The sequence below is a fragment of the Siniperca chuatsi genome, linkage group LG20 (genome assembly GCF_020085105.1).
Source record: "Siniperca chuatsi isolate FFG_IHB_CAS linkage group LG20, ASM2008510v1, whole genome shotgun sequence".
Classification (NCBI taxonomy): Eukaryota; Metazoa; Chordata; class Actinopteri; order Centrarchiformes; family Sinipercidae; genus Siniperca; species Siniperca chuatsi.
Genome location: NC_058061.1, coordinates 755,631 through 771,345, shown reverse-complemented (window position 1 = coordinate 771,345; position 15,715 = coordinate 755,631). Strand labels below are relative to the sequence as shown.

The 15,715-nt window shown below is 42.3% G+C and overlaps 2 protein-coding genes across 3 annotated transcripts; both read left to right on the top strand.

The window, feature by feature from the left end:
* The first annotated feature begins 1,637 nt into the window (after positions 1-1,637).
* On the top strand, positions 1,638-6,012 carry LOC122867433 (microfibril-associated glycoprotein 4-like). Of its 2 annotated transcripts, none has more exons than XM_044178236.1 (7): positions 1,638-1,802; positions 2,750-2,803; positions 3,003-3,158; positions 4,279-4,317; positions 4,409-4,505; positions 4,772-4,939; positions 5,335-6,012. In XM_044178236.1, the coding sequence occupies exons 1-7, from the start codon at positions 1,653-1,655 to the stop codon at positions 5,583-5,585; spliced, it is 915 nt and encodes a 304-aa protein (XP_044034171.1). In that variant the 5' UTR covers positions 1,638-1,652; the 3' UTR covers positions 5,586-6,012. The 2 variants fall into 2 exon arrangements, with proteins under 2 accessions (XP_044034171.1, XP_044034172.1); XM_044178237.1 differs by having other exon boundaries at positions 1,685-1,788.
* Positions 6,013-8,490: 2,478 nt separating this feature from the next.
* LOC122867439 (microfibril-associated glycoprotein 4-like) lies at positions 8,491-12,199 on the top strand. Its single transcript, XM_044178242.1, has 6 exons — positions 8,491-8,716; positions 9,474-9,629; positions 9,842-9,880; positions 10,609-10,705; positions 10,884-11,051; positions 11,877-12,199. Exons 1-6 carry the CDS (start codon positions 8,711-8,713, stop codon positions 12,131-12,133), a joined length of 723 nt encoding a protein of 240 aa, XP_044034177.1. The 5' UTR covers positions 8,491-8,710; the 3' UTR covers positions 12,134-12,199.
* Positions 12,200-15,715: the final 3,516 nt, after the last annotated feature.

The window sequence follows — 15,715 nt, the reverse complement described above, 5'->3', positions numbered from 1 at the left end:
GATTTGCTTAGTACTTGAATTCCTGTGTGTATTGTTGTGATAGTGAGCTGCTGTAATGAAAGAGTTTCCCCTCGGGGATCAATAAAGTATTTCTGATTGTGAATGATTAAGGTCATGTGTTTGTGTCAACTCATCATCCTGGTGGAAACACGTTGAATAAAAAAAGAAATCTGAATAGTGGGATTGTGTGGCGTCGACTACAGAATGTCATGATGTTGAACAGTTAGCTCTTGTTAGCCTGCTAGCCCCACTGAGTGTTATATGTTAGCTCTTGTTAGCCTGCTAGCCCCACTGAGTGTTATATGTTAGCTCTTGTAAGCCTGCTAGCCCCACTGAGTGTTATATGTTAGCTCTTGTTAGCCTGCTAGCCCCACTGAGTCCCAGTACGTAGTATGTCAAATGCAGTTTGCCAAAAATACCAGGATGTCCGACTGCATCCGATCACATTTTGCAGTACGCAAGCCAGCGTGCTTTCTGGCTATTCTGACCCACAATCCTCTGCGCAGCATGAGTTTGAGCAAGAGGGTCAAAGTTCAAGGCGTAATGTGACGAAGTAGTGTGTCCCAGTTGTACGTGTACAGTACGTACTAAAAGTAAAAAGAAAAAGTACTATTTGGAATGCAGCTTCATTCTGATGCACAATTACAATCATCAATTTTCAATTTTCCAGCAGTTTGGTTTCTTACAAATGACACAGGATAAAATAAAATGGACTGTTAACAATGCATTTTTTCACACCTAAATACTATCTTTTGCAAGTGCTTATATTTCTATAATATTCGAGATGAACTTACCCTTCATAATCAGTTTCTAAGTATATTCTTTTTTCTTGCTGTATTGTAAAATGGCTGACAAGTACATTTCTGGAAGGCTTCACACTTCTGTTTTTAATTCATATTCATATTTTGCTCTTTTTATAGAGTGTATTAGATGCAGTGTAACTGTTAGCTAAGTTACTTTTGTTCAGGCACATACATCACGTGAGCACCATGAAACAGCTGTAAACACTTAAAAGGAAGTAACATAAGTTAGCTTGTTTTAGTATCAGGACAGTCACATAACATTATATTAAAAGAAGGATTATTTATTGTATCGAGTTAAAACTCAATCGTACCAGTCAAATATCTTTTGATTCCCTGTTGCTTGGTTTTGGCATTTCTTTCATTCGAACATCCAAAAGCAGCACAAACATCTGGCATTTTCTATGTGAACTGGTCAGAACCTGCTGCAAGATGGCGGCGGCAGAGACGCACCTCACAAGCCAGATGCAGCATCTACGTGTAAATGATCTCTGTATTGTGACTAACTAGTGCTAACATGTTCCTGCCTGCGAGCATATAAGCGTTTAGCTCAGCAGCTGCAGTAGTTTACCAACCAGACCCAAATATTTCTCAGAGAACGTTGCTTTGTGTGTCGCCGGCGAGCTGAAAGGGAGGCTGCTGCTTCCAAACTGCTGGGGCAACGTCTGGGGTCCTAATGTCACCTGATGTAGTTTTTACAGGTACAAGTTAGAAATCTTCTGAAATGTTTTCTTTAATTCACAGTCATCATGTACTACAGGACCACTGGCAGAGAAATAAACTCTGTTTAATATTCTGAAAGAAATTAATTATTCCTGTTTGGAGAAGAACAGGAATCCCTGGAGGTTTGGGATGAAAGACAAACACCCAGACACGATCATTGGTTTTTCTAAGAGGTGCGACTGGGTGACGACACCTTCTGTAGATATAAGGAGAAGCAGCAGTTCGTTTCCTCTGAAGGTGAAGCCACAAAGTCTCTTCAGTTCAGGTGAGTTCACACAGGTAAGCATGTCTGATAATTCACCTGTGTGTAATATTATTCTCTCAGAGGCTTTGGTGATTTTTTTAACCCAAAATGTCTGAATTAGAAAAACGTTGAGCTAAAGTTTGAACATTTTGTTTCATTGTATTAAATTGCTATAATAATAAAAAATTGCATGTCAACTGCGAAACAAAATGTGACCTTTTTATGAACTTATTGATAATCGTGTGTGATAATATTTTTTCCCCCTGAATTGAGTCTGTAAGGCAATATTCATGCTTCTTACTACCACTCTGACTTGTAGCCCTGCCAACAGGCTACATTAGATTAGAGGTGATTCAGTTTTGGTAACTTTGAAAAGGTCAGCTGGAGAAGATCGCTCAGAGTGGCTCACAGCCCGAGGGCTGCCTGAGTTCTGGAGGACAACGTCTGCTGCTGTGGCTACACAGAAGTGTGTTTGTCCAGACTGAAGCTAAATTTGATTTGACTGATTATTTTCATGCATAAATGTACAGTGATGAACATTGTTCCAGTTGGACCGTCTTTAGTGAAAGACTCACAGATATTGATGAGTATTGGTTGCATATGTGCTGATTGATCCTGGAGTGACTATTACTGTTATTACTATTAATAATAATATTAGTAATTACTACTATTACTGAGAGGTGATTCTAATGTTCTAAAATCTTTGGACAAGAGTCACGAAATAATGATTTAAAATCACAGAAAGACCTTGAACCCAAGTAAATTCTATTTAATAGAAGAATTGTCAAGATTAGTATCTAATGCAGTTTTGTGGGGGAAGTTATTCCTGTCACTCCACCTCTGTTGTGCTGAGCTTCCTGTATTTTTGTGGGGAGTGAACCTGGACACCAAATTTCAACTGTGCTTATTCTGCATTCACATAATAATCCGTTCGTGTGAGTTTACTGAACAATTGTTACATTTCTTCTTGCTGTATTTTCAGAGCATCAGACAGATTTTATCCATCAGCAGTTTCAGCAGAAATCTGACAATGAAGGTAAGTTTGTGAACTGATATTTCACAGAACAGCTTAGAGGTTTGTGATATCAGTAGCGTAGATGGTTACAGATAATTACTGTCAGTCAGCTCCAGCTTTTCTGTCTCTCAGAGCTGACTTTGCCCACAGCCATGGAACTAGAGGCCAAACGGTTAAAACAGTGTGTACGATTCAAAAAGTCAAATCTCCTCTGTTCCAGCTGGTATCCGTCGTCCTCCTCCTCCTGGCTCCACTGTTGACCAGCTGCCAGAAGCCCGTCCTCCCAGTGGACTGCAGTGACATCTATCTCCAAGACAAGAGCCGACCCAGCGGAGAGTACACCATCTACCCCGCTGGAGAAAAGTCTGCTGTCCAGGTACACTTCCCCCTCTCTGGGACGCAGGTTCCCATTTGTGCTGGAATCAGACTACAAGGTATTTCTTCCTGAGTCAGATTAGGTGATCACACTGCAGAGTCACAAAATCTTGCCGTGACAACCTTTGAACCCCAACCAATCACAGCGCTGTGAGAGAGGAGGTGTCAGGGACTGACTGTTCGCCCTGACAGCACCAACATCAGTGCGCGCTCTGTGCTCCTATTGGTCAGTGTCAGCAAACATTCACACGTCACACAGGGGATAAATCAAGCAGCTGTCCTGCTCGATGCTCATTTCCTCCCCGACGCCCCTCGTGTGTCGGCTCGGACCAATATCGGGTTGATATCATGTCGTCTGATCCTGACATCACGTGACAAAGGAGACTAGTCGTCACCATGACAGTTCAGTTTGATTTATATTCATACCAGAAGTGATCTCGCTGCACTTCTCACAGTGAAATCTCTGATAGAAACACCGGCCTGGTACAGATACAGGCAGTCGCAGCAGCAGCAGCAGAGGTCGTGAATGAACGTGATAGTTTTATATTGGTGTTTGGCCAATTCCATGGCCCGTCCCTCGCAGGACAATTCAGACTCAATCAGTGTGAATAATTACATGATGATATAATATTCTGGTGTACGCTGTTAGAGCTGACGGTACCTTATTACTCTGAAGTGTGCTGTAACCTGCTGACACCGCTGTCACTGCAGCCGGTATCACACAGTTGGTGTTCAGTAGTTGTGGGTACCGTGTGTGTACTGCTGAAGGCTGTAAGTTTGAGTTTTGAGTTGAATTGCTTCTATTCTTAGTTTTTATTTTATACACTTAGAATGCATCTGTTTTATTTGAAGTTTCCATATTTATCTGTTTATTTATCTGTACTTATATCTGTCTCTGTGCTGCTGTAGTAGTCGAATTTCCCCTCTGGGGGATCAATAAATGATTATCTGATCTTAACACACCTTGTACTTTCCCGGGAGTTGGCTCTGGGTGATTCTAGCCGAGCCCTCTGAGAGTTGCATAAAATATAATAATACATTAAATAACACACAGCCTCATAAGTATTAACCTGATGTACAAGTTTGATCAGCGATTCACTGATGAATGTGTTTATGTGTAGGTGTACTGCGACTTGAAGTCAGAAGGAGGTCGGTGGACGGTGAGTATTTTAACTGAAGTGATTTTCTGTGTGAACACTTCCTGTTGGACTTTCACAATAAACAATAACGCCCCCCCCCCACCACCACCAGGTGTTCCAGAGGAGGATGGACGGCTCGGTGAACTTCTACAGGCCCTGGGATCAATACAAGAAGGGTTTCGGCTTCCCGTCTGGAGAGTACTGGCTCGGTGAGAGACTAAAACTAACAGTCATGTGACTTTTTGAAACTCGCTGTTCATAGTACGTAAGTACTAAATTTAAACTGTGTTGTGTAAAACCAGAAATGGGACTGTGACCAAGTTTCATGACTCGTCTTTAGATCAGTGAATTATCTTCCTAAAAGTCAGTGTTTTAATGTTTTAATGAATTATCTACACGTCTGTACAAAATGTCAAACTGTGCCCAGTTAGTACATGTGTATATATAGTGTGTGTGTGTGTGTGTGTGCGCTCAGGTCTTGACAACATCCACTACCTGACACGCAACCGAAAATCTGAGCTGCTGGTCGACATGGAGGACTTCGAGGGGAATAAAGTGTTTGCTCGGTACACTTCATTCGCCATTGATTCAGAAGATGCTGGATATCTGCTGCATGTATCTGGATTCATCAATGGGGGGGCGGGTGAGTTAGAGTCTGTGTTTCAACTGTTCAGTTATTTACTTACTTACTGAAATGGCAGTTGAGTTCAATGAGACGTCATTGCCACCCGAGTGTTCACCTGTTTGCTCAGATGAGACTCAGGAATGCACACTATGTACACACCCATGGCCGCGGTGCACGATGCTGCCAAGGCAGTCTTTGTGTGGACGGTTTAAATGACGACGACCTCTGGTGTCTGTGGATGAGTTCCGTGTCAGTGAGGTAAAACCGTGATGGAGCAGCTGGAGACTTCAGGTGTCTGGACCGTAACGGGGATCACCAGTCTGTCTGACAGAAGTCTGCAGCTCTTTAAGGTTCAGCTGATGGTTATAGATCATGCAGATGTACTAACTGTGGTTCTGTGTGTGTTTCTGTAGGAGACTCCTTGAGTTACCACAACGGACAGAAGTTCACCACCTTCGACAAAGACCAGGACTCCTGGACTGGCAACTGTGCCAGAAAACACCTGGGGGCGTTCTGGTACAATGTATGTCACGAAGCAAACCCCAATGCGGTTTATCGTTGGGGGGCTGACAAGACTCTCTATGCTGTTGGGGTGGACTGGTACCGTTGGAAGGACCATGACTACTCCCTGAAGGCCATCAGCATGAAGATCCGTCCTGTGTAGTAAATCTCCAGGACCAACGTACAGCAGAATATCAGCTGATCTCTTGTGATTTCTTTCTCTTTCTGTCATTAAGCATGTAATCTCACTGTGGGCCGTATGTTCCTGAAACTGGGTACAAGCACAATCCACCAGCACAAGAAAACCAACTAATATTTGTTACAGCCAGTTGAAGGTAGACGGACGTCAGCAGCTGAAGTAAATATTTCCATCTAAAATAAAAGTCAGAGTTTGATTGTGTGTGTGAGCAGCTGCTGGCTGTAAAGAGAAATGATTCTCTGCTGGTTAAGATGTTGCCTTCAGTCCGCTGGCTGCAGCTAAACACACTCTCAGCTTTAAAGTCAAACTAATTAGTTTCAACATAACGTTTGGTGGAGGTCTGAATCTTTATCTGCTGCACGGTGACAATAAATGAGAAGCTGAGCAGAAAGCTGATGTGATGTCTTCACTTTGTCTCCTGTGAGTTTCTTGCAAATGAAATCAGTTCTAACACTCAGGTGTCATGTCTTGTATCAGCTGCACAAACAGCAACAGGTACAGCTGGAAATCCTAAGTCTTTGTGCGGTAAAAAGTTTAAAAGTGTTAGCCATACATTAGAAACGGATTCATCTGCATGAAACTGTATTAAAATGCTGTAAAAAGGCTGTTAGGTGTGATTTTGGTCAAACTGTATAACAAGGATGAAACATCTGATCTTGACTCTTATCGAGTTATTCATTCATTGATCCAGTCCAGTCCTACACAAAGTCACAAATATGCAATCAACTTCTTTGATAAACCCTGACTCTCGCACGATGATGTGAGATTAATCCAGTACATTATCTTTTCACAAAGTCACCAATCAACTTCTTTGAAACTCTGTTAATACATCTTGTATAAATACACTTAAAGGTACACTGTAGCTACAAGTGACAGTTAGCTAACATTAGCCACCATAAGCTACCAGAACAAGTAAGCAGGAAAACTGCTGTTTTATTGCCTATGAATTCCACTTTTTGTTTATAATTGGAACAATATGTTAAATAACTTACATAATCTCGCTTTCAGTCACGTGTTTGTATTTTCAAAAATCTTTTCCCACCTAACCCACCGTTAGCTTGCCAGCGACACTTGTTCGTCAGGTAGCCCTGTGAGTAGCCTCTCGGGCTCCTACAACCAAATATTTTTGGAATGTGTATAATATGTGTGGATGAATTTTACTGTGACACCATTTTGCCACATTCATGTCACATCGGAGTTAATTACGAGATTTACGGCTTGTTAACAGCGTCAACATCCAAGTCACGATTTAAACACAGACTTTTCGGAAAGCTCCGATATACCCAACTTGGATCTTAATAATAAGGAAGTGCCTGAAAACCAAGCAAACATGGACTCCTCCCATCAGCCAGACGCCATCGTATATCAAATAAACCCAGATTTAATTGGTGTTATTGTCAGTGCACAGTGTTTTTAACCCTCACTCAGTCTTTCCTTCTCTTCCATTCATCCCGTATGACGCGTGAATCTGACCGCTGGACGACTCACCAGGAACTGGTAGATAGATTCATAAAGCCTTATTGGGATAAGCACAATGTTTTCGCTCAAGTTGAGACATTTTAAACGATGTGAAACTGATTGACCTCTGCAGCCTGTTCGTGTTAAAAAGATAAAAAGTAGCCCGTTAGCATTTTGGGTCTGTGATGCTGGAAGCTGGCGAGACGGTGGCACCGAGAACCACGTTAGCTAACGTCCACTGAGGGATCTGCAGTCTGCAGCTCTGACGTTTGATTGGATGAAATGTGTTTTATTACATTCTAACAACAACATAAAACATTGTTTCTAATTTATTTTGATGCACTTACATGTGAGGTCATTTGTATAAAATTTGGAGCTCAGATCATTCATTGATAAGTATCAACAAAAAAACAACAATTTTGACAATTAATCACTTATTTATCAAAAATGCTAAACATTTGCTAGATGCCACCTTTCAAATGTGAGGATTTGCTGCTTTGTTCTGTTTTCTATCATTGTTTTCTATAATTGTAACTGTAACTTTGGGTCCTGAATATAAAACAGATAAAAGTGCAAAATATATGGAAGTGCATATAAAATACTAAAATGATGATATTAAAACAGGCACAATTAAAATATGTAATAACAATAGAGTTAAAATATAACACCCTAAAATAATAATATAAAGAGGAAATATGAAAGTGATGTGATGAATGGAAATGGACAACGAAGCGAGATTAATAGGTTAGCGAGGTACGTTGAGTCTAAAGCCAGAGTTTTCAGTGTCATGAAGGTGGCTCTCTTTTGACCTGGCTAGATCACCATGGTAACTTATTCTACCTGCTCTAGAGGAGGTTATGTTCAGAGTTTAGGATTAAAATCGGCTATAAAAAGCGCCGCCCTTTCACTAATCAACTCCTTTGGAAATGGCGTCACCATTCTTACAAAATCCCGTGGACCTATAGGTGCCAGAACTGTACGAGGTTCTCTTCGGAGGGAGAGTGTTTAGAGACCGCAGTGATCTGTTTGCTTTTCCGGACGATTGATAGACGTTGGTAATGCCACTGAACAAAGCCGTGCAGTTACAGTAGTGAACACTGTGCATTGTGTTACTGGGGTTTTTTGGCACAGGAACCAACATGCATGCATATTCACAAGACTGTTCTTGCTCTCACTGAACTACTGAATAGGTTTGTAGTGTTTCCTGGCCATGTTCCAAAGCCGGGGTCATAGGTCCACGGATTGGACCCACATACCATCATCACCAACGTGAGGGCAATTTTGTGAATAGAAAGTCCTTCATCATCAATGTTCAGGTAAAATATTTGGTAATAATTTTTGTCGTTAAAAAGTTGTTTCTTTGGTCCCTCGAATGGAGTCGAGTCCCCACAACGTGGTGGCATGTCAGGTTTGGGTGCCAACAATGTTGTGTAATCCAAAGGCACACACACACTCAAGGAAATATGTTTCCACCTGTTCAGCGATTTGTTTTATCGGTGTGAAACAGCAGCTGTTCAGTAATTTATTAATCTTCGGAATATAAATATGAGAGAGAGACATCAGGGACATTAGAGCATCCAGACACACTGACATCAGGATTTTCATCAGCTCACTTCAGCAGAAATCTGACCATGAAGGTAAGTTTGTAACTAACTTTAACTTTGTGGAGGATTTGTTGGGTCTCTGTAAAATATATTATAAGGAGTAAGGTCGACCTGCTCTATATGAAAAGTGCAATGAGATAACTTCTGTTATGAGTTGGGGCTATATAAATAAAACTGAACTGAATTGAATTCAACTGTCTGTTTGCCTAAATATTTATAGTTTTAGTATGTTAACAGATTTAGTAAGATTATTTAAAATATTGTGTGGTGACACAAGTTTCGTACAATTAACTTTTTTCTCATTTCTGTATGTAGCACTTAACACTATTTAGAGCTTCACACCAGGGCTGGATTTAGCCTCTCTGGCTACCTGCCACTAACCTACATATGTTTTAATTAAACGTGAGTTTATTTTAACTCCACACAGTGACTCTAAATATTTTTTTTTCCAGTGAAAGGTGGAATCTTAGTCACTCCCCTGTCCTTCTCCAATAAATCCTCATTTTGTAAACACAACATTTTAATCAATGATGGTCCCTAATTTTTTGACAGGGTAAGCAAAAGCATGTCTCTGCCATTGCAGAGAATTGTAGTTGTGCCTGAGAGCGATACCAACTCAAGTTAAACATGCAAGGACACTGGCTAAATACCCAAATTGTGTACAATTTCAACACAACATAGTTTGTGCTCAAAACATGGTCTGAATCAGCACCAACCAAAGCATGGGAAATGTTAAAATTCTACATCGTGTTTTTAATAAAACTAAATATTAACATCTCCTCTGTTCCAGCTGGTATCCGTCATCCTCCTCCTCCTGGCTCCACTGTTGACCAGCTGCCAGAACCTCGTCCTCCCAGTGGACTGCAGTGACATCTATCACCAAGACAAGAGCCGACCCAGTGGAGTGTACACCATCTACCCTATCGGATCCACGTCTGCTGTCCAGGTACACTTCATCCTCCCTGGGGCGCAGGTTTGACATTCAGACAGTAAAAGTGTTCAACATGTGAAGACAGTGAGATACAACAGACACAAGTTCAGCAGCAGCAGCAGTAGTAGTAGTAGTAGTAGTAGTACTACAGATTGTAGCACACATGGATATATTTAATATTTCCAAATGGATTAAACTGACTAATGAGCGTGTGTGTTTGTGTGTAGGTGTACTGTGACATGGACTCACAACAAGGACGGTGGACGGTGAGTATTTTAACTCAAGTGTCAAATCCGGCTCACCAGTTATCAATTCCAGGACCTGTTCAGACTGATCGGAGGCCTTCCATTAATTCTACCAAGCCAGCTCTGCTGTTACACAATCGATTTAACAGTCAAAAGTTAATGTTTGCCTTATGTTCATGTGAGAATACTCAGCTTAATACGATAGTACATAAACTCTAACCTGCCAGACATCCACCCAGACAGCTTTAGCGGTGGGGCAGTTGTTGTCTGTTAGTTAAACCATGCTAGTCAGGTTAGCCCCTGGATATATATGGTGAATGCAAATGACAAATCAGAGCTGACAGAGCCTCCGATGTTCTTGTTTCCCAGTAAGTTCCAGCAACACTGGACAAAGAGTGGCGGATCGGACTGACATTGTTCAACCAAAGTTGGGTAATGTCACGTCTCTGGAAAAACAAACAACCAAACGTGCTACCCTTGGAAACGTGCTACCGTTACATCTTTTGCAACGGCATCACCCAAATGTGTCTATTACAGCACTCAAGCCTCGCTATAATGTTGCCTGACTTGTGCATCAGTGTGTCCATTGTTCCTGACCAGAATAGACTAATCTGGCGGCTGATGAATGTGTTGTCATTCCTGAACGTAGGCTTACCGCTGGTTCAAACCTTGTTGTCTGGAAACATGAGCTGTCAGGTATCTTGTGTGTTTAGGTAGTTAACCCCCCTCCCCCATCCCGTCCCCCCCAGGTGTTCCAGAGAAGGATGGACGGCTCGGTGAACTTCTACAGGCCCTGGGATCAATACAGGACAGACTTTGGTAGCGCTGCTGGAGAGTATTGGCTCGGTGAGAGATGAAACCAAACTAAGTACAAATAAACTCAGATGTGTGCGATGTGACTTCAGGTTTAGCGATAGTCAGCTCATGTTTCAGTACATTATATGATGAGTTTATGGTTAGAATTTAAACACTCTTTTACAACCACCTCATGAGTTTCTATGTTTGTGTTTGTGTTTGTTTTCAGGTCTTGAGAATCTCTTCCACCTGACTCTGAGGAAACAGTACGAGCTGCTGGTGGACATGGAGGACTTCAGTGGAAACAAAGCGTTCACTCGTTACTCCTCGTTCTCCATCGAACCAGAGTCCAATGGATACAGACTGCATGTATCTGGGTTCATTGATGAAGGGGCAGGTGAGTTGGTGGTAGTAGAAGTTGTTTTGTGTTTTTCTGATCTTCAGTTTCTGCAGGGAAATTATTTTCACTAAAGACTGGCTGAAGAACTGGCCTTACATTGGATTATTTGGCGCGGTCCCTATGATAATTGAATGATTGATTGACAGAGTTGGAAAGAAGTTTCATGAATCACATTCAGGTGTCTGTATCCCAGAGACTCTTTGCAGTTCATTTATCTGTACTCAGACTTTAGGTTGTTATGTTGTAGTAGCAGCAGCTGCAGTAACAGAAGTACCAGTAGTATTTGTTGGAGTGGTCACAGAGTAGACACGAGTACTAGTTCCCATCATCGATACCACCTGTTATGTTTCAATTGATTTTAAACTGGATTTTATTTATTTATTAATGATTACTTTTAGCTATCAATAATTTATCCCTTACTTTTAGCTTTGTATTGTAACATTTTCTTCTCTACTTTTAGCTAACTGATTCAACTTCTTTACTTGCTTGCTAACTAGTTTTCACGCAGTCTCAGTTGCATTATGTGGTGTTCAAGTGTTATAGCTCACTCAGTATGTGGTTATATTGTTTTAATTAAATCATAACCATTAAACATCACCAGTCCATGGGTGTGTTGAGTGTCTTGCTAGTTCAGTAGTTGTGTTAGTAGTAATACTTGGCGGACAGTGGTAAATTACAGGTTAGAGGAGTAGCTGTGCTGGGCACCAGTATGAGTAAGAGCAGACTGTTCCTGGACACTACCATAAGTAAATACAGGTTAAAAATAAACCACTATTAGTTCTATCATATTGTTCTGATTATACACTTGTTGTGTTTCTGTAGGAGACAGCCTGAGTTATCACAATGGAGAGAAGTTCACCACCTTCGACAAAGACCAGGATACCTGGGATGGGGGGAACTGTGCCAGAAAACACCTTGGGGCATTTTGGTACAGAAATTGTGTTTCTGCAAACCCAAACGGGGTTTATCGTTGGGGGGCTGACAAGACTCTCTTTGCTGTTGGAGTGGAGTGGCGCCATTGGAAGGGTAATGACTACTCTCTGAAGACCATCAGCATGAAGATCCGTCCTGTGCAGTAAATCTCCAGGACCAACGTACAGCAGAATATCGGCAGATGATTTGTTTCTCTTTCTCTCTCGCTTATCTAGAACATAATCTCACATGTTTATATGGAGTCTGATAAAGTATTGATAATTTATAGAAGAGGAAAAGATAAAGAAAACACATTAAATAATAAAAGCAAATGTTTAGAAAAATAAAAGAAGAAGAAAAGCCAGTCAACATGTAAAAGTAAAAAGGTCGAAGTAAATATTTCCATCTGAAATAAAAGTCAGAGTTTGATTGTGTGTGTGAGCAGCTGGTGGCTGTAAAGAGAAATGATTCTCTGCTGGTTAAGATGTTGCCTTCAGTCCGCTGGCTGCAGCTAAACACAGTCTCAGCTTTAAAGTCAAACTAACTAGTTTCACCACAACGTTTGGTGGAGGCTTGAATCTTTATCTGCTGCACGGTGACAATAAATGAGAAGCTGAGCAGAAAGCTGATGTGATGTCTTCACTTTGTCTCCTGTGAGTTTCTTATGATGGAAGATGGACCTGAAATCAGTTCTAACACTCAGGTGTCATTTCAAACAGCAACAGGTACAGTTGGAAATCACACTGCAGCACCAACAAGTAGACATGAACACATAAGACCACATCGGGCTTTTGTTCTTACCCTCTAATATGACCCACAGGAGGGTTGACTAAATTAGTTGATTGGTTGATGATAATTATACGGTAGGCTGTAAAGTAATAGTGCATGAACTGTCAAGTTAAGTTTAGTTTATTAATATTATAATGAGACGGTGGATATTGCACAGCAGTAACAGAAGTATGAATAAATATCAATAAATTAAACTGAAAACAGAGTATATTGCACAGCAGTATTAACACAGAATATTGCACAGTTATGTTAAGTATTGCAGAGATGTTAATGATCAATGTCCAGTTTAATGACTTAGGGTCATACAGACTGACACTTAGAGGGAGGAGTTAAAGAGTTTGGTGGCCACAGGCAGGAATGACTTCCTGTGGCGCTCTGTGGTGCATTGTGGGGGGATGAGTCTTACGCTGAAGGTGCTCCTTTGTTTGACCAGCACGTCATGGAGTGGGTGGGAGACACTGTCCAAGATGGCGTGTAGTTTGGCCAGCATCCTCCTCTCTGACACCACTGCCAGAGAGTCCAGCTCCACCCCCACAATGTCACTGGCCTTACAGATCAGTTTGTTGAGTCTGTTAGCGTCCACTACCCTCCGCCTGCTGCCCCAGCATGCAACAGCATACAGAATAGCACTGGCCACCACAGACTCATAAAACATCCTCAGCATTGTCCAGCAGATGTTGAAGGACCTCCTTCAGAAAAAGAGATGGCTCTGGCCCTTCCTGTACAGAGCCGGGGGTCACTGGTGCCTTGGCCCTACGTAGGTCTACAACCAGCTCCTTAGACTTTGTCGCATTGAGCTGCAGATGGTTCGGCTCACACCATGAGACAAAGTTCCCCACCACAGCCCTGTTCTCAGTCTCATCACCACCGCTGATACATCCCGCTACCCTCAACCTGCTGCCCCAGCACTGGCCACCACAGACTCATAAAACATCTTCAGCATTGTCCGGCAGATGTTGAAGGACCTCAGCCTCCTCAGAAAATAGAGGCGGCTCTTCCTGTAAACAGCTTGAGTGTTCTTAGCCCAGTCCAGTTTATTGTCCATGTGTACTCCCAGGTACTTGTAATCCTCTACAATGTCCACACTGACCCACTGGATGGAAACCGGGGTCACTGGTGCCTTGGCCCTTCGTAGGTCTACAACCAGCTCCTTCGACATTGTCACATTGAGCTGCAGATGGTTCAGCTCACACCATGAGACAAAGTTCCCCACCACAGCCCTGTACTCAGTCTCATCACCACCGCTGATACATCCCACCACAGCAGAGTCATCAGAAAACTTCTGAAGGTGGCAGGATTTCATAATATCTTATTACCCAACTAGAACACTGCACTCCCAGAATTCATAAATAGTATTAGTTGATAGGTCATTGAGGTGTTCATCAAGCAACAGAGATGGCTTTTCAGCCATGTCGATTTTGTACTGTGTTCCTGATTCACTTAGCAAGGTGCGTTCTTGGTGAGGCTCACTTTAAAAGATGGACATAGGACTACTATAAAATATAAAACCCTTACCATTTGCTTTTTTGAAGGCCACAGGCTGAGGGGAGTGCTGCACATTTCCCTGTGAAATTAATCAGCAAGTGAAGCTACTTCATTATTTTAAATTTTATTAATTATGGGCGCCTAAGGGTGGGGTGTAGGATCACTGTGCTGCTCCTGCATCACTAAATACACATTTCTTAGTTTCATTTATTACAATAAAGCACGTGTGGGAAATCTGTTGGCATCGTCAACGCCACAGGGCTGCACTTCGCACAAGAAGAAGAGACGAACAGGAAGATGAGAGAGAAAAAATAAGAATCACACATCAAACCTGCCAAAATCAACATGGATGAATATTATTTTGAAGCCTTTTATTGACACTGATATGCACTGTGGTCTTATCGGTGTTTAACTTTCGTTCCAACCCATGAAGTAGTTCCTGCTCCTCTTCAGAGTGACTCAGTTCTTCTGTAACACTCAACTTGTTTTTTTGTTTTTTGCAGTATGTGACAATTGTGAATTGAATATAAACTTTAAAGCACAAAGCAAATTTGTTCCATCAGTTAACTCTTCTTTTATTACTTTTTGTAGGTTAGTAGCAGAGAAAACTGAGCAGCCGCTGGATGAAATGGTGTAAAGTGAAAGTGTCTCTGGTTGTTCTGAACCACTGACTGTTTAAACCTTACATTAAGGTCTGAACCCACAAGTATCACCACCTCTGCAGCTCTGCGGAGCTTTAAAAAACAACATGTCTGCCCAGAAAGTCTGAATGATGCTGTGCATCCTCCGTCTCTGATTTTTCTTCTTTTTGTCTTAAAACCGACAGTCAGTCACTCTCTGCTGCAGACTGTACAACATTAATAACACTATTGAATGTTGTACAGGATGTTGAGTCCTACTCCCCCCTCCTCCATCTTCCTGGGAGAGTCCTATTCCGTCCTCAATTGGCTCTCAGGCTAACGGTCCTCTCCAGACTGATGAGCCCCCGCCTGTAACCTCTGCTGTGTGGCTGACTGCTGGCATTTGCCACGGGGTGCTAAAAGCCTGTACCCCCAGCTATGTGGAGTCCTTCACCATGTCTTCAACCTGAGCCTGAGTCTTCAAAGGGTCCCTTTTCTGTGGAAGCCATCTTGCCTCGTTCCTGTGCCGAAGACACTGCGTCCCAGTGGCTCCAAGGACTACAGACCAGTGGCACTGACCTCCCACGTAATGAAGACCCTGGAGAGACTAGTGCTGGAACAGCTGTGGCCCATGGACAGACCCCTCCTGGACCCCCTTCAGTTTGCCTACCAGCCTTGGCTGGGAGTTGAGGACGCCATCATCTTCCTGCTGAACTGCATCTAGACTCACCTGGACAAGTCGGCAAGCACGGTGAGGATCATGTTTTTTGACTTCTCCAGTGCTTTCAACACCATCCGGCCTGCCCTGCTGGGGGAGAAGCTGGCAGTGATGCAGGTGGATGCCCCCCTCATGTC